This window comes from Poecile atricapillus, chromosome 29 (genome assembly GCF_030490865.1).
Source record: "Poecile atricapillus isolate bPoeAtr1 chromosome 29, bPoeAtr1.hap1, whole genome shotgun sequence".
NCBI classification, from domain to species: domain Eukaryota; kingdom Metazoa; phylum Chordata; class Aves; order Passeriformes; family Paridae; genus Poecile; species Poecile atricapillus.
Genome location: NC_081277.1, coordinates 5,271,057 through 5,289,837, shown reverse-complemented (window position 1 = coordinate 5,289,837; position 18,781 = coordinate 5,271,057). Strand labels below are relative to the sequence as shown.

At 51.2% G+C, this 18,781-nt stretch overlaps 1 protein-coding gene across 5 annotated transcripts in view; it reads right to left on the bottom strand.

Annotated features, from left to right (window-relative positions):
- Nucleotides 1-18,781, bottom strand: part of OGDH (oxoglutarate dehydrogenase) — a 28,154-nt gene that overhangs the window by 3,692 nt on the left and 5,681 nt on the right. For 3 of the 5 annotated variants that reach the window (XM_058859525.1, XM_058859521.1, XM_058859523.1), the window contains exons 3-14: nucleotides 16,899-17,087; nucleotides 13,540-13,642; nucleotides 7,211-7,326; nucleotides 5,930-6,084; nucleotides 5,362-5,508; nucleotides 4,822-4,912; nucleotides 3,786-3,965; nucleotides 2,620-2,748; nucleotides 1,889-2,068; nucleotides 1,567-1,719; nucleotides 785-887; nucleotides 436-564 (exon numbers count right to left, since the gene is read on the bottom strand). In XM_058859525.1, the coding sequence (XP_058715508.1) occupies nucleotides 436-564; nucleotides 785-887; nucleotides 1,567-1,719; nucleotides 1,889-2,068; nucleotides 2,620-2,748; nucleotides 3,786-3,965; nucleotides 4,822-4,912; nucleotides 5,362-5,508; nucleotides 5,930-6,084; nucleotides 7,211-7,326; nucleotides 13,540-13,642; nucleotides 16,899-17,087 (1,675 nt within the window). Of the gene's footprint in view, nucleotides 1-435; nucleotides 565-784; nucleotides 888-1,566; nucleotides 1,720-1,888; nucleotides 2,069-2,619; nucleotides 2,749-3,785; nucleotides 3,966-4,821; nucleotides 4,913-5,361; nucleotides 5,509-5,929; nucleotides 6,085-7,210; nucleotides 7,327-9,685; nucleotides 9,726-13,539; nucleotides 13,643-13,760; nucleotides 13,852-16,898; nucleotides 17,088-18,781 lie in introns of those variants that run through there. The other 2 variants (XM_058859524.1, XM_058859526.1) reach the window with 2 other exon arrangements.

The following is an 18,781-nucleotide window of genomic DNA, read 5'->3' as shown; positions in this document are numbered from 1 at the left end:
GAGAAACCATTTCCCCTTGTCTTGTCACTCTGTGCCCTGGTGCAAAGTGCCTCTCCATCTCTCTGGAAGCTCCTTTAGACACTGGAAGGGTCTCTAAGGTCTCTCTGGAGCCTTCCTTCCTCTGGGCTAGACTCACTCAGTGCTCTTGGAGTCCCTGCACAGAGGCTCCAGCACTGGTATGATTTTTAAGGCCTCCTCTGGACCTGCTCTAACAGGTCCAAGTTTTGCTTCTTCTGGGGCCCCCAGAGCTGCACATGTGCTCCAGGCAAGCTCTCAAGAAGGCAGCACACAGGGGGAGGATCCCCACCCTTGACCTGCTGCCCGCACATATTGAAGTGGTCCAGTATGTCCCTTCCTTACAGGCCACATTCCAGCCCTATCTCACATCTCTCCTGAACAAATGCCCAGTCTGGCACAGCTTTCACAAGCTCCGACCTCCATGGATAGTGAAATCCTCCACTGGCACTGAGCTGGCCACTTGACCAATGTGTGTCAGGTCCTCTTCGTTGAGGCCAGTGGAAGGGCAGGTCATGCTCCGGGGCTGCCCATCCAAAGTGAAGAAACCTGTCAGAGAAGGAGAAACACCATGCTGCAGGAGCTGTTCCAGATCCGTTAGGTCATGGACACCCTCGAGCAAAGGTTGCAAAAGCAAAGGTGGGGACATGAGGAACAAGAAGAGCACCACTAACCTCCCCTGCGGGGTGGTTTACTAGAAAATCTCTGCCATGGCTCTAGAAAGGCCAGGTACTTTGCTATGGCCTCAAGATCTCTGCTAGAGCCTTACCTGGCCAAGGTGAGTCCAGCCAGTGTTTGATGTGCAAGATCTTCTCATCCTTGGATCTGGCATGGGCCTCCTCACAAATCTTATCATACTTGGCAATTTCCTCCTGAAAGGCAGAACCAGGAGGCAGACAAACATTAACAGGGGATCTCCAAACAAGGGTGTTGAGCCTGAGGACCTTGACATAAGCTTGCAAGGGTGCTGGAGGGCAGAGGTGGTCCCCATGGCAGGAAGTCCAAAAGCTGTGCAGTTCAGCCTCAGAGAGCACAGCCACAGTTGGGACCCCTGTACCCCGAGGCATAGCTCTGCTACGCTCAGAGCTGACACCTTGTGTTCAACCCTACTGATGCAGAAAGGGGGTGCCAGGGCACGCAGGGCTGGTGAAGCCTCTGCGTTGCAAGCTGCCCAAGGAGCAGAACCAGGACAGGATCTGCCCCAGATACCTGTGGCCACAGCAATCCTAAGCACTGTGCTGCAGTGATCCAGAGCTGCATGGCCTGTTCCACGCTGATCACAGGGTGATCCTTGAACTAGATGTTCCTGTACTTTTCAGAGCTGGCACAGTTCAAGAAAGAGCCTTGGCTCTGAACTCCATCACTGCCAGGTCTGTAGCACGCGCTCAACCCCAGTACAGCTCAGCTGCCTTTAGGTTACAAGCACAAGCACGTGGTTCCCATAGGCCCATGTGGGCCCTTCGTACGGTTCACACCCAGGTCTGAACCACATAAGTAGTTTTCCCCGGAGATGCCACCGGCAGTTTTCCTTTCAGGCCCCACAGATGGTACCTCATACTCTGGCTGATTTACCACCCCCTGGGAAATCAGCAGCTCTGCGTATTTCTGCAACACCGGCTTCTGTTTCCGGATCTGTTTGTACATCAGGGGTTGCGTGAACATAGGCTCATCCATCTCATTGTGCCCATTGCGCCTGTAACAAACCTGCCAGGAAAGGAAAGATCCTTTGAATGCAGCTGCCTGTGACCTACCATTCCAAAAGCAATTGGGAGATACCTGGGTCATGTGAGGGAGGGTCCTGAACAGCCCAGGAGGGACCCAAGCGTACCCCTCGCAGAATCCCAGCTTCAGGGACTTGTACCACATTCCTTACCAAATCCACCACCACGTCCTTGTGGAAGGTGCTTCGCCATTCTGCTGCCACATTGCACACATAGACGACGGCCTCAGGGTCGTCTGCGTTGACATGGAAGATCGGCGCGTTGACCACACGGGCTACGTCGGTTGGGTATGGGGAGGAGCGGGCCATCCGGGGGTCTGTTGTGAAGCCAATCTGTAGCAAGTGAGAGGAAACAGGATGAGCACGGTGTTACCATCTGGATTTGGGACACATCTTTGCTATGCAGCTCCTTCTTTGGACACTGGTGTCACAGCTGGCTCAGCATGAGGCAGCTGCACTTTGTTGTCCCAGGAAACTGTCCACACAGCTCCAAGAGCAGCTCAGCTGCTCAGCTGGGCTGTGGATGCTCAACCTGCCTATCTCCCGTGTCTGGACACAGTGGCACATCCAGGTACCTGGTGCAGCTGTGGGGACAGGCTTGTCCCAGTGAAACGCCTCTGGTTTCCATGGTGGCAGACAGGATCAGGCCTGTCAGACCTCGCACACTGAGCATCAGGTTGTATCATCTCTGCACCAGACTGGGCTCAAAAGCTGCTGCTGTTAAGGGGCTGGGTGAGAAGTACCCCCTGCTGACCCCAGGTTAGGGCTCCTGCCAGGAACACTGGCAAGGAAACAGCTGCTGCTGGTTCCAGCTACTCCCTGGCCCAGAGGCTGCAGAGACAACTCTGCCAGGGACCCACAAGCACAGGATATTTGCTCCTCACCTGGTTGTTGACCACAACATGGACAGTGCCATGGGTGGTGTAGGAGGGAAGGTCACTCAGGTGAAATGTCTCATACACAATGCCCTGCCCTGCAAATGCAGCATCTCCATGCAGAAGGATGGACATCACCTGGGAGGGGGGAAGCCATGGCTGTTATCAGGGACAACGAGCAGGGCATCATCAGGAAACGGCCCAGCTCTCCTCCCCATGAGCTTTCAGCACTCCAGAAAGGACAAGGAGCAGCTCATCAACACATCCAGTGCCTTCCCAGGGGATGGGAGTGGAGTCAGCCATGGCTGACACACCACTGGCAGAGACTGCGGCCACCAGCCCCACCCCAGCAAGGTCAGCACACTTGGGGCACCCTGAGCAGACAGCAAAACAACACCTGGTATGCCCCACCTGGGCAGCAAATCCCATTCCCAAATACATACATCCCAAAGCAAAGCCTTTTTCTCACTGGAAAGAAGAGAAGAAAGCCCTGTTCCCTCACACTTTCAGCCCAGAAGCCCCATGGGCAGGAGCAGACCCAGGAGCTTCAGAGCCACTGACGTTATTTTGTCACTATCCCAGGGGCTGGCTGAGGACACCGCCTGCCAGGCGAGGACAGGATCTGTCTATTTATACCCAGCCCTTGGGGTGTAGGAGGGAGGGAAGCTCTTTGGATCTCACTCTTCCACTTCTTGGGGTTGGAGACAGGTCTGCAATGAATCACACAGCAAACAGCTCCCTACAGCCCCTTCCCACCGGGGTGTGGAGAACTGCCTCCTGTTGCCAGCTCCAGCTTTCCCAGTCCTAGGAATGGTTATTTCTAGTCACATTGAGATCCTGCTGCCAAGCCCTCCAAGGGGTGGTGCTTGGATTGCCTTGGGGTTCCGCTCATGTCCCTCTCTTTCAGTCAGGGGTTGTCCATTTGCTGTGCCCATAGCCCAGCTTAGTCAGTTCAGAGACAAAGAATTCAGCGATGGGAGCCTAGGGTGGGCAAGCCCCTCCCCAGGTTATCTCCAAAAACAGAAGGGAAGGATGGGGGAGCAAAGTCAGGGTGACAGCAGGGGAAGGAGCACATCAAACAGAAAGCAGACAAGTTACTTCACTTTCCCACCAGCCTGTCTCCACCAAAATCCATCCAGCCTAGGCTTCACTACACGCATCTGAGCAGCACTCACCTTCTTCCCCTCCGTGTCTCCACAGTAAAACTGCTCTGCCTTAGTCTTGCCTTGAACAACAGGATCAGCTGCTTCCAAATGAGATGGATTTGCCACCAAGGAAAGGGTGATGTTCCTGTCAGTGACGCGGTTAATCCGCCGGTGGTACATTCCCAGGTGGTACTTCACATCACCGGAGCCCTAGTGGAGAGGAGAAGAGAGTCACCCCCAGGAGCATGAGTGGCTGTTGGGTGTGGAAGGAGACAGCGTGCTGGCCCCAAGGCTGGAAGAAGGTGGCATTTTTTGGAGGTACTGCCACAACACAGAAGACACTCACCGAAGGAGCTGAACTGGCACCCAGGAAAGTCTGTTCCAGGTGCCAAACCACCACCAGCTTCAGACATGCACCCAGCCCATCTAAATACAGCTGAAGGTGTGGGGGATGAAGCAAGTGTGGTAGGTTGGGCAAAGACCCTGAACTCTACCAGCACTGCAGCAGCACGGCCATCCATGGCAACATTCCCAATATGTGGCCAGGTATCCCATCAGGACACCTTGAGGCCCCAGGCCGCTGCTTTCTCACCTTGAAATCCCAATGAAGATCATGGCAGGATCAAGCCAGCTCAGCCCAGCTTCCCAAAAGCCATATCATCCCAGCTTATGATGCTGAAGCTTTGGAGCCTGAGTTTATTGCAGTGACAAAGCTGCTTCTGGAGCTGCTTCAGAACCCCAGATGGGGACCAGGGGCACAAATTAACTTCTGCTCCTGGCCACCTTCCCATCCTCTCAGCATCCACCCCAAGGCTGGTTCATGCCCTGGAGAGCTGCCAACAGCCAAGCTTGTACTGGAGACACCAGCACACATCACCCCCGGGACAGGAAGGACAGATAAGCACTGATACCTCTACTAAGACTCCCATCACCCAGGTGTGCTTGCAACGTGGAAACACTTGTCACACAAGTAGCACAGTAGCAGTAGCACAACCCAGCCACAGTCCTTGGGGACTGCTCAGGGACAGGCAGCAGCAGTCTGCTGCAGGTAGGGGGAGAAGCTCACCTCATCAGCTGCCTCCAGCTTAGAGTCGAACTGGCAGAAGATCTGCTCCAGCTCCTTCCTGATCACGTTGGCGAGAACGTTCAGGCGTCCCCTGCAAAAGCAAGGCCACTGCTGACAGCCATTGCATGCTGACAGTGATCTACAACCCCCCACTCCCACAGCCTACACCTCCTGCAATGGCTGTGGGGTCACCCAGAGACGGGGACTCCTCAGAAGGAGTCTGAAGATCCCTCAGCGCAGGTACTACGTACTTGCTGTGGTGCCTCAGAGTGGGCAGGTGCTGGGATTCCAGCACGATGCCAGCTCTGACCTCAAGCCACCACCCCTCTCCAAATGAATTTACAAAGAAGCTGGGAAGACCCTGATGAGCAGAGAGCAGCCAAGGCCTGAGCTCTCCAGCTGAAGTTTATCACCAACCAAGATCAATTAGGTGATGGCAGAAACCAGTGTGCCCTCCAGTACCAAACCTCAGCAGCATTCCCCGCATCCCCCCCCACTTCTACCCGCACCAAGCAGCACCATGGCTTGAGGCAAGGTTACCTGTGGGGCATCCCCATGATCACATAGTCCACTCCCTTCTCACTTGACTTATCAATAATGGTCTTTAACGCTGGGATCAGCACTTCACATCCCTCCAGACCAAAACGCTTCTCTGAAGACCATTTCCGATGGAGGAACTCTTCAAACCTAGAAGGCAAAGGGAGGGAGGGATCAATGCCGGGGCTACGGCTGAGGGCAGAAACCAAAGAAGGGACAGGGACTGCACCAAGAGAGCCACAGCACTGACTGATGCTCAAACTGGTACCATGCAGCGCACAACAGTCACTTCAGTGTCTTCCCACAGAGCTCAGCTGGCCATTTCCCCCCACTCCAACACTGTGAAGCACTTAATCCTTATTTTTAGATCTTTTCTTTCAGGATCAGCCACATTTTCAAGCTGTTTGCCAGCACATGATCCTGCCAGGCTGGCAGCTCACTGGCATCAACCTGCTTATTACGCTGACGGCAACAGATGATGTCAAGATGTGACTCAGCTGGTGGCTACATCACTGGCTGGGAGCAAACCTCCTGGGGAAGATATGGAAAAGGTGAAGCCCACCCACGGTACCTGGTAGAGCGGACCAGCCTGGCCAACAGTGTGCGCTTCTCTTCGTTGGTGAACTGCATGATGCCTGGGGTCTCAAACTTCTGCCGGATCCACTGGCACTGCTCCAGGTCATTGATGAACATGAACTCCACACCGATGTGCTGGCAGTATGCCATCTGCTCCAACAGGAAATGAGGGGCCATCAGACAACAGCCAGAGCTTCAGCACCTCAAACCCCCAAAGGACTGGCACTTGCAGCACCCTGCTGAATCCCAGGGCCAGGCGCTCTTTATTTCCCCCTTTACCCTTTTAGCCAAAGAGTCCCTTCTATGCCAGCAGAGACATCAACCCTCATGCAGGGCAGCTGGAGGAGGATCCTGGAGGGAGCCCAGCTGCCAGCCCTGCAACATTCCTGCTTTAAGAGCCTTGTTTGAGTTGTATACCGAGGAAAAGGGATGTGGCAGGCCATATTCCGGGATGCTGCAGGGCAGCTCGGACCATGCACTTGACCCAGCATCGAGCTGCTTAATTCCCCTTCCCTGAGGGGCCCACGGTCAGGCCCTCAAGTCCTTTACATCCACCTCAGAGGAGAGATTTTCCCTCTTTGTGGCATCACCTGTGAGCAGTCCAAAATCCCACATCAAAGGGCAGGGGAGAATCCAAAGAAGCTCTTCCCACAAAGAGGAGCCCATTTCTGCAGCTGAACTAAGATGTTGGTACAGTTTTGCTTCTTTCAAGGTCAACTAGTCTCAGCAGAGACCATCTGAGCAGCCTGCAGCATGCCTGAGAGCTGCTTGAGATCAGTCCAAGCACAGGAGGAGATGAAATTTGGCAGAAGAGGGGAACCGCCTGCACAAGCTGGAATTCCCAGCCCCAGGGGTCTCAAACCTGAACCAAGACCCTCTGATGGATGCCCATGCAAGACAGCAACTGTCTTGCTGCAGTGCCTGGAGAGGGGATCACTGGCCTCCAACCCACTCCTGTGCTCTTCCAGCACCAGCTGCTGCTTCAAACTGGAATGCATAGCTTGAGAGGTTTCAAAAAAGGCAGTATCTAGCTACCTGGGGTTTGCTCCACCTTGGGCAAACCAAGTGCGTTGCTTCAATGCAGCAGGAAGCTGGAGGAAATCAGAGCTGAGCAGGTTACTTGAGGTGACTCTTGTGAGTAGGGCGAGCGCTGAGAAGCAGTTCCCAAACTGAAAATCTTATTATATGCAGGTTGATTCAGGATTTTCCAAAGACAACTGCTCTTCTCCTGCCCCTGGCTGTATACACATCTGGTATAGACCCTTGCCCTCCTTACCTCCAGCCGACGGATGATTTCCCGGAGTGGAAGAGCCGATTCATTTCCACCGATGAATGTGGTTGTGGGCAAGTGGAAAACTTTGTCGAGGTCAGATTCATCCAGACCATAAAAGCCTGTAGGATTTGTCATGGGTGGGACAAGCAAGAGAAAGAAGGAAGGAAGAAGGATGGGAATACCATCACACGGGGACCAGGGACATTTGGAAGAGGTGGGGAAGGGACAAAAAAAAGCAGCATAAAAAAAGTAATAAGCATGAAAAAGGTTTATATGGATACAAATCAAGCCATAATTAAACAAAAAGACATTATGCACAGAACAATGAGTTATTATGGAAGGCACCACAGGAAATGAAGCACAAAGCAATGTATATGCATGGAAATGGGCAATTAAAATCCAGGGTGAGTCAGGGAGTTTGAAGCCCCAAGAACACAAAAAAACCACAACAAATTATAACAGAGGGGACAGAAAAGAAACAGGAATTGGGGAGTCACCAAGCACATCAGAGGTGGGAATTAAAAATGGAGTCAACCCAGAGAATGAAACAGTTAAAACAGACACAACCAAATACACAAAACTCGAAGGAGGGAGAGACAGAGAAGCAAGAAAGAGAAAAGGGCTCTGATGGACTCTCCTGAATAGCTCAGCCCGGGAGCAGGGTGGCCAGCAGCTGCTGAGGGGTTTGGCTGCCCAGGTACCTTTTCACCCCAGCCAACGGCTTTTTAGTTAGAGCTTTTGCCTAGCTCTGCTCAGCAAACCTCCTCCCTTTGGCACTGGCAGTTGATGATTTGGAGGCAGCTCCGACTCATGTTATAGGGGCTGTGGGGAGGTGAGCTGGGCCTAGAGAGGGGCCAAGAGCTGGAGATTGGGATTTAGGGCTGCAGGCGAGTCCTGCTGTACCCCAAAGCCATCAGAGGTGCCTCACTACCCACTGAAGTTCATGGTTGTCTCTGGGCAAACTGAGGCACAGAGGAGGAGGGACAGTGCTGACCTTGCTAAACCAATCCAGAAAGGCAGAAGCGGGTCCAGGAACTGAAGAGTCCCATGACCTTTCTGAAGCAGGAATTTGGACGAAGGAGTGGGTCTACAGCCCTGGCACTTCTTTCAGGCTCCTGCTCATCCCTCCCGCACTCCCAACAAGGCCTGGTCCCAAGGTGTTTCCTAACCCCAGGGCAGGAGCTGCAGAAGACACACATACCACTACTCTTTCCAGCTTCCTCCAAACCAGCCCAGGACCCCAGCCAGGGGTTCTTTTAGAGAGGGGATGGGGAACACCACCTAAACACGGCAGGGCAGTGTAACCCACCTTCCTCAGAAGAATGAGAGGCAAAAACTGACCCCTCCTGAGCTGGCCCTTTCCTTGAACTTCATCTTATAAGTGTATCCTTTGCTGTCTGGTCAGAAATGGACACTGAGCTGTAGACAGCCTGATCCCTGGAAGCGTTCAATGCCAGGCTTGGAGCAACCTGTTCTAGTGGACTGGGTAGCATGAAAAGCCCCTTCCAGGCTAAGCCAGTCTGTGACTCCGTGATGACAGGGCTGGTCATGACTCATCCCTGTACAGCGTTGAGGGGTGAGTCCAGAAACCGGGAACACTCCAGTCAGCCTGTAGTGGGCACATTCTCGGCTGCCACTGCTGTTCATCCCCCTTCTACTGCACACACCGCCCTCCTGGACACTAGAGTCCCAGGAGAAGGAATGAAGCCAGGCTCCAGCAGCTCTGCTCTGGAGCTATGCCTAGGAACACTGAACCAGACAGGAACCGAGAACTTGGCCCCATGTCCCTGGGGCTTCTCTTTGGTTCCCATTCAAACAGAATTCCCAGGGGGAGGCAGTAAGGAGCATCCCAGACAAATTGCCTGTTGAAGGGTTTCAGGGAATCCTCAGTAATTTGCTGAAGCTTGCAGACCTACAGCACAGGGCTTTGGCTTGTTCTGCTGTGATGCTTTGAAGACACTGGCACACTTTGGGGAGTATCAGATTTCACAAGGAGTTTTAGGACATCTAAGCATCTTTGCTGCTTCTTTGCTGCAGCCTGCCAGCTCTGACAACGCTCGGTATTTATAGGCAGCAACACCATCACATGGAGGAAGACAAGGGACGAGCTGCCAAATTTTCCCTGCGACAAAACCAGAAGAGACCTTGGATTTTTAGGAGCCTTAAACCAATGAGGGAGATTGAGGCCTTGTAAAATTAATATTCACAACAGAACATGTACTCTAGGAAGCCAGGCATGCAAACACAGTATAGAAAAGGCCATCAAGGCTCAACCTGAGGATTTATACAAGGCAAAGTGTCACTAACCATACACCTACATCAAGACTTTGAGTAGAAATTAAAAATAAAACATGCTGCAAAACTCAGGAATGATGGGAGATGGGAGGGGTCCACTTTACCAGCTCAGTTCATGACCAGAATAACCTATTCAAAGAGAGTCCTGCACTCCAGAGGGTTAAAGGCTCGTTAATTGCATACCTCCTACTGTTAACACTCTCAGCCGCTCCTTGAACACTGCGAGGTCTGGGGCGGGGAGCAGGGAGGGGGATGCAGAAAGGGAGAAGATAGAGAGATGCAGTCAAAGTTAGTAAAAAAAACCTGGAACTGTGAAAACTAGTCATAGAAAGCACAAGTCAAAAAATACAGTATTTAAAATACAGTCAAAATCTATCAGAGGCAAAAGGGCAGGGATGGAGGATGACTACACACTAGGCAGAAGAGAAATCTTGGTGGGAAGTCTGATGAGAGGAGGAAGGAGCAGGAGGGGAAGGGGGGAATCAGACACTGGGGAGCAGTTGAGCTGCATGGTTTGAGATCTCCTCTTGCACCTTGATGGGAGAGAAGGTGGCCTGGCATCTTCATTTGCCACGACCGAAAGCATCCTGCCAAGCTACATCACAGGCAGTGAAACCCTCTGCAGAGCTGGAAGCTGCCTCCCACAAACACCTGCTCCAGAGGGTTTGATCTGCTTGTGCTACTGGGAGGATTTCAAGGTCAACCCCCGGAGGTAAGGGTGCTGCTTTTACACAGAGGAGGCGCATTAGGGTGTAAACAAGCAGGCAGTTCATGAGGAAGACAGAAAAGATGGCAGCACAGCAGGCATGCACAGCTGTCTCTTCTGGAGCATGCTTGGTGCAGGCAGGAGTGCCAGCACACTGGAGCAGTGGGCAAGCATGCACCACCAGAGCTGCCTCCCTGGCTAGGTTAGGTGACCTAAGTGCCTCAATCTCACCTGGGTTACATAAAAGGCCTTGGAAACACTTGTCTTTTGGGTCAGCAGGGAAAATCAGACACTTCCCCAAAGTGTGGGAAAGGAACTTAGGAGCACCTCAAGCCTAGCTCCTTGCAGGGGCTTGCCTGGCTCTTCCTGAGCTGGAGCAGGATTTCCATCAATTCCCCTTGGCATGAGGCAGAGGCAGCTGCCTTCCACGAGGAGCAAGACAGACAGACAGACACTTGGACACACAGAGCCTTCCACACACCACCCAGATTTTAGCATGCTAAGGTACTATTTCTTTCTTTCTATTTTCAGGGTCATTCTGAGTTCCTGTAGTTCACACCATGCCAGACCAGCTGCAGTGGAAGACCAGGATGAGATTACTTTGTTTTATTTCAAATAGGAAAGACAAGAGAAAGGGGAACTAGGCAGTTTTTCTCCCTCTGATATTTTCCCCAAAGATTGCACTGCTTAATCCAAAGACAGCTTCCAAACCAGAACCAAACCATTTGCTAAACAAAAGGCAATTGAGAAGAAGGATCAATTTCTGAGATTAACCATCCAACTTCCTTGAATCACAGCACTGCCGTTTAAACTGTTGGCAACTGTGATCGCACCACAAAAGCTGACCTTTAAAGGACTTCACTGCTCAGAAAGAAGAAACAAGATTGTTTCCAAGTTTCAAAACCGCCCCTGTTATTAACCACCCTGTCAAGTGCTACATATTTTTTCAAAGCAAAAAAAAAGGCCAGCAGGATTTGCTTAGAAATTGGCTTTTTCTGCCACAAGCAGGCAGCACCCAACCTAAGGCCCAGCCAGAGTGCTGTGTTCTGCACCACCGCAGCTCCTTCCTCACTTCCTGAACACTATTTGCAAGCTAAATTCACCCAGTTACAGTTAGGATTGACTAGATGAGGTTTTCCAAGACAATAGTACCAGAGCAAAATCTACTCAGTATAAATAATACTTATAGGAAGATAGAAAAATTTTTTGCTAAAATCTAGCCACCTGAGTCTGGGGTTCTACCATGAAACACAATCCCAGCATGAGCTGGCAGCTGCCACCATTATATCTTGTTCCCAGGACTCATTATTTCCTATGAATTCATGGATTTCTGGGAAGCAAAACAACACTTTAACCCAATTACAGGTATTTTCCACCATTACAGGTATTTTCATATGAAAGCCACAAAGGAACAGAGATTAATCTCCAGGGCTTGCTCAGACACAAGAGATGCCATGCTGAAGTTCCTCCCAGCCAATGCCTATGGACTTGCTACACCTGAATGTTTCCCACCACAGGGAGCTACACTGGGACACACTGCTTGGCTTGTGGCAACTCACCCTGGGGAAGCAGGAAAACCAGAGCCTGGACTACTTCCTCCAGATGTTGTTACAGCTGTACACTGCTTCCAACCCAGCAGGCTGGCTGGTGCTGTGAGGGAGCAGCGTTGGGCTCTGCGTCCTCTGAAGCCAGGACATGACTGGAATACACCTGGCTCCTGAGAAACCAGCGGGCTCAGCACTTTTCCAAGCTGACTTTCCCTCTGAACTGACCTTCCCCTGAAGCAGACCTGAGAGTTTAATGTGTACAAGTGGAGAGCAGTAAGGAGCAGTGTCTCTCAAGGGTCTTTGCTGGGATCAGTAGGGTTTAAAACCTCCATCAATGATATGGACAGTGGAATGATGGACACCCTCAGCCAGGTGACACCACTGAGTACTGCAGTGACATGCTGGAGGGACAGGATGCCATCCAGAGGGACTTGGACAGGCTGGAAGAGAGGGAGGGACTATGTGAACTTCATTAAGTTCAACAACACCAAATGAAAGGGTTGGGGCAATCCCCAGTCCCTGCATGGATGGATGGATGGATGGATGGATGGATGGATGGATGGATGGATGGATGGATGGAAAGCAGTTCTGTAGAGAAGGACTTCTGAGGTCCTGGTGGATAAGAAGCTGGACATGAGCCAGCCACATGCACTGACAACCTAGAAATCCATACATCAGTATATCTCAGGCACAAGACACACTCCAAGCTGGAGCTGGATAGCTCCTGATGTTCAGCCAAGGGTTGGTCCTCCAGAGAAGCACGTTGGAGACTGTGGGATGAAGCAGCTTCCTCATCATCCAGCAAACTGGTCCAACCAAAACCTACTCCCTTCCCTACCGCTCCTGTCCAAAAGTCCAGCAGACCCAGGGCTGGCGTCCCTGTGCTGGCAGATGAGTAAGGAATCAAGGTGGTTTACATGCACTGTACATTCTGATTAGCCGTTTTGATTGGCAAGGTTAGTAATCATCACTGCTGCTCTACTCTACGTTAGGAGCATGAGCATGCCTCTGGAGCTCTCAGAGTGCCAGTGAACTACCTTGGGAAGAACCAGTGCAGTGACAGAGTTCAGCAATCTTATCCTGGCTTGGAGAATGGCAGCAAACTACAGAAATCAGCTCTAAAGCACATGGAGAGGTGCTGGGTTTAAGCACTTTCAGATCAGGATTTCAAGTCCTGGGGACCACACACACTTCTGTACAACACTCATGCAGCTCTCAGTCAAACGCATTGGGAGTTCCACCTCTCTACTTGGACAGGAATGCATCCCAAAGCTTCCTTGTTATGATCACCAGTAGGGACTCATAGCTCAGTCTCGGAAAAAGGGCAATTAAAGGATTTACACATGCTGGGGCAGGCTGGAAGTTCAGGAGGGCAGCCTCAGCCCTGCAGAGATGAACCCAGTACATTCACTCCCAGCTCTGAGGGTCCCCAAGGGCAGCAAAAGGAGCTGAGAGAACAGACCTCCAGCTCCCACCAACATAAAACCTCTCTGTTTCGCATTTCCAGAAGATGCAATTGCTTCCAGCCCTTCCGGGTTTTTGCTTCTGGACGAGCAAGATCAGTGGTAACACTGATTGGCCGTGGTTGAAGAAACATGAGCTGAGTACTGGAGTGACAGCCAGAGGGTGGCAGGACTGCACTGCTGCTGCCGGCAACTACAATTTTAGAGTGATCATTACTAAGGAAACTTCAGACCCCCGGCCTGTGAAGCAATCTACCTATGAAGCTGTGAAAGAGAGGGGAGCTCAAGCAATGTAGCACCAACTGCTCTCAAAGCCCTCACCCAGTTTGTCTGTGGATGTGATAATATCGGCTGGAAGGGAGGAGTCCAGATCTGCATCCAAGATGCCCAGTGGATCGAGTTGTGCTACATGATGCCCTCGAATCTATGAAATGCACCAGGAATGGAAAGGAGAACAGGAACCAAAAGGGAGAGAAAAACAAAAGAGGGGAGGGGTAAAAAAGTTAAATTACATTAGAGATTATTTGCAGAGTAATTCTCACCGACGTTTGGAGAAACAGTTACTGGCGCATCATCAAAATTAACACAACTAATGCCGAGAGGATCAAGCTTTGCAATGTGGTGACCCCTGACCTGGAAGCAACAACACAGATTAGTCATTAAAACAAGTTAATTGAAGAAACATTCCTTAAAAAAACAGAAAATTTCATTCAGAGTTTCCCTCTTTACATTTTCTGCAGAGCTACCCCAATTCTAGCTGCAGCTGAAGCCTGGAGAAGTTACTGTCACCTACAGCACATAGGAGACTGCCAGCAGCCATCAGGACTGCTCTGCTCTACCTGACACCAGGTTTGGCAAGGGTATGGGGCATGGCAAGCTCCTTCACAGCACAGACAGGGTCTAAGGGTCTCCTAATGTTTTTCCAGTGTCCAACTCGAGCAGCTCCTTTCTACAGACACAGTAACTTCACACTGATGATCTTGTCCTAAGAATCACAGGCACACGAAGAGGCGATTTGCCCAAAGTAGCTGTGGTTGCCCTATCCCTGGCAGTGTTCAAGGCCAGGTTGGATGGGGCTTGTGGAACAATCTGGAAGGCTGTAGTAGGTGTCCCTGCCTGTGGCAGCAGAGCAGCAGGGTGGAACTAGATAAGCTTTAAGGACCCTTCCAATTCAAACTATTCTGGGATTATATGAATTTTCCGGATTTTGACAGATAGAGGTGTTCTCTTGCCAACAGGGCAGAGAAAACAGGCATTGCCACCAGCAGCACTAGCTCCTGAAAGGCCAAGGAACATGTCTGAGGAACACTTGCCCAGCTCTGCAACAGGTCACAGCTTCCCTCTGGAGAGAGAAGCCCACAGCAGAACCTGGAGCACTCTCCTGTGAAGGGCCAGGTGGGGAAATAATGAAGAGCTTTTGCACCAAGGGAGACCTGACAGCTCCTGGCAGCAGCAGTCAGGCCAGGGATTCCTGTGCTGGGTCTGAATCCACATTGGGTGCCACAGGGAACAGGAGGTGATGAGGAGTTCGGGGCTTTTGCTGCCACAGAAGTTGGTATCCATGGACAGATCCCAGCACATCTCACTGGGCAAACTCAGATCATCTTGGTGGCCAGCACTCTCCGACTGGTGAGCCACAGGTTATTCCTTGACAGTTTCAGGCTCAGCAATTCTGGGAATGTGTCAGGAAATACAACTGCCATGGTACAGGGTGCAGAACCTTCCTTGCAAGCAATGCTCTAGGCATCAAATCTGCTACCAGTTAGGAAAAGCACTCAAACACAAGTGTTGCATATGGATGCTAACAAACATGTTAGCATCCATATGCAACACAAGCCAAAACAAGGAAGAAGAAAGATGCTCCAAGGGCTGGAGCCTCTCTGCTCTGGAGTCAGGCTGTGAGACCTGGAGGTGTTCAGCCTGGAGAAGAGACAGCTCCAGGGGGATCTCGGAGCCCATTCTAGTGCCTAAGTAGAGTTGGAAAGGGACTTTGGGCAAGGGCCTGGAGGCACAGGCCATGAGGAATTGGCTTCACACTGCCAGAGGGCAAGGTTAGATGGGGTATCAGGAAGAAATTGTTCCCTGTGAGGTTGATGAGCCCTGGCACAGGCTGCCCAGAGAAGCTGTGGCTGCCCCATCCGGAAGTGTTCGAGGCCAGGTTGGTCCAATGAGAAGTATCCCTGCCCATACCAGGGGGGTGGGAATAAGATGGTCTGTAAGGCCTTTGCCAAGCCAAACCACTCTACAACTCAAAATTAATAATGACGTGGACATGCAAACGCAGTTGCAATTAAGAAGCCATCGCTGATGCTGCAGCAGAGTAGTCACTGCTCACCTGTGAAAACCAAGCTGGATCCAAGTAAGAAATCATTGTGTGATGTTTTAAGTAAGTTATTAATCACATGCACCTTCCTACTCTTTCGTACCTCCCTATGCTGTCGTGAACCTCCTCACCTGGACATCCCACTGCAGCTACAGCTCTATTGTGACACCAAGGCAGGGAGGGAGCTAGATTTCTCACTATGGACAGCTTAGAAAAATACATCCAAGAGCCATCATCTTCCTGTGCTGCCACTCAGAGCCTGAAGAGATAGGCATGCTGAAGAGCTTATGGATTTTGTGTTCAAATCACTGACTTCAAGCTTCTGCTTCCAATCAGATCAGTCACTCCGTGTTCAAACACAGCATCTGCCCACTGGCAGGGGCTGCCTGAGAGCTGGCAGGGCAGTCATCTCTCATGGAATCAGCCATGCAGGTCCTCACAAACAGGTCCCGATGTTGACATCGGCACTGCAGTTGCAGCAGCAGGCACAGCAGGGTGCCGTGGGCACTGTCTTGGACCCAGAGAGCAGGGCCACGGCTGGGCAGACCTTTGGACTTGCCCACAGCTACAGTTCCTGCTGTAACTCATAGCCTTTTATGTTTTATTTTCCCCATACCTCAGTAGGAACACAACTGCACAGTACAGCAAGTGCTTTGTCACAGAAACAGGTGAGAAGCTCACAGTCACAGCTGCACAGCATCTGGGTTCATTAACTTCTCACCACAGCCATAATTACAGTCCCCATATATGACAAACCAGAGCACAACAAAAAGTAAAAGGATAATGCAGATTTAGAAACACATTTAAATGTTCTCCAGAGTTAAAATACTTCCTGGCCTTCCCTCAGCCAGAGGATGTTTCTTTCCTGCTCCAAACTCATTTCTTCCAGACGGCTGACTTGGCAACATTGGTCTGAGCTACAGCCCACCAGCATCACGGGCCATTTCCAGGTTGCAAATCACATGGAAATGTTTCCTGACCTTTTATTTTAGGACCTCTGAAGTTCTATCAGCAACAGGGGGAAGCAGGATGGGTGCTCCATGCCACTGTTAAGCAAGGCAGGAGCCCATAGTACAGGAGCAGCATTCCAGACAGCAGCAAACTACCCAATGTGGAGAAGACCTCCCTCTCCCTACCACCCTGTTTGGATGACAATAGCTTTAGTCTTCCTATTGTCCAGCAAAGCATTAGTTGAGCTTCTGCCCCAACAGATCAGCTGCTCCCATTCCTAATGAGGCGGCCCAGCTCTTATCCTGCACGCTCTCCATGCAAACACGTGCATCATTCGCACTAGCTCCAGCCCACCGCAAGCCCCTCTACAAAGGACATGACCCTCCTTGGCATGAAGTCCCCTTACCTGATATGCCCTGATGAGAGATTGCACTGCAAGATGGTCCTCCACCAGTTTATCCACATTAGGCTGTGACTGAACCAGGGACTGGGCTTGGGACAGGGTGGAGAGGCTGGTAGTCAGTGGAGGGGGGCTTTGGTAGGCAGTGCCTGGAGCAGCTCCAGCATTTGCGTTGCGAAAAAAGATGTCCCATGACTAGGAAAAAGGAAAGAAGAGAGGTGACCACGGTCTTTGCTTGCAGTCCAAACACCTCCTCAGTCAAGGTTACAGAGGTCTCAACTTTACTGCCAAAACGGGACAGAGCTACCTCCTCCCCTGTACCTCAGCTCCATGCAGCTGCCACTGATGACACCCACCTGCCTCGAACAAAAGAGCACCAAAGCTCTCCCACTATTCCAACTACATCGCTATCCCACTTTCCATCCATCTGGATTGTTTCTTTTGGCATGAGGCCACCACCAGAGCCACCCCCACCTTGGCAGTGGCACCAGGACAGGACACAGTGATACCTCATCCCTTGGCTCTGCTCTTGGAACCACTGCTCTGAGCAACAAGTCCCAGCCTGGACTTCCAGCTCATTTCCTTCTTCCCAGGCGAGGCCACTACTCTCTAAATACCCCAATATTTTCTGAAAAATATTTCTGCCCTGTAATCAAATACACATCTTCCTCTTTCCATGGTCTGAATGACCAGAGACCTAAATCCCAGCATAAGTTGTGTTGTTCAGCACTCAACCAGCAATGTTTTTATTTTTCTATCTCTTCTTCAATTTTCCCCCATCCTTTTGGTGACACCAATGACAACACTATGGAGGTACTCCCATACCAGCTCTCCCATGCCCAGAATGAGGTAGCTGCCACTTCTGCTCCTGTTTCCTCTGCAGATGGGCATTTCTAGGTGTTAAGAAAACATATCAAAACACTGTAAAAAAAGCCCTGGACAGACTTTGTGTGCTGTCATACTTTTCCAGCACTGTCTGAAAAGCCTGGAAGTGTCCCAGGCCAAACCCAAGTTAACCAGCCTCCTTGTGTCACCAAACACATTTGGGGAAGGAGAAAGCCTGGCCAAACGAAGTCCAGTCCACATCCTCCTATCACGCTTGTGCCTCATTTCATCTTTGCCAAATGATGGCAAAGGATGAGGGCACAGCAGAAGAGCAGCTGTCTGCTAGCACAGACCCAGGAAGCTAGCCAGAGCAAACAAATCCCATGGGATTTGTATGCTGGCTTCAGCCCAAGGGTCTCTCCAGTGACTGGGAGCTTGGCATCCTGCCCCTTAGAAAGCACCAAATACAGCTTTGGCGATCAGAAATGGGCGAAGCCCAGCCATCCTCAGAGTGTTTAAATCAAGTAGAAAAGTACCCTCAAAGCAGGGGTTGCTTGGGGCAGAAAGCAGAAAACCTGCCTTTGATGGAGTCACCCCAGCTCAGCTGTTCCCTCCAGAGCTCCTCCAGTTGCAGCACCCATCACATGCCCCAGGAAGGTATTTCCAGTCCAAATTTATCCAAACATCCCATTGTCCTATCACATGACTGCACAAGGTGAATAAATTTAGAAACAGGTCATGCTAAAGGAACATAAATAAGATCTGGAACATTTTGACACTGTAACTGATTAACAATCACTCCCCCAAGGGGAAAAAAGGGGGAAGACAGAAAACACCCCACCCTGTTCTGACTACTAAGGGAAATTTCAGTGGGAAAAGAGGGAAAGCTGCTTTTTGTTCCATCCCTGCTCTTTCCTTCCCCAGGCTCACAGAGCTCCTGGGTGCCCCCAAAGCCATCAGCTCCTGCAAACAGAGGGACAAGCACCCAGGGATGGGCTCTGTGCCCTTAGAATGGAGAGGAACCTGGCTGACTACTTTGCTCAGTGGTTTAAGGCTGTTTCATG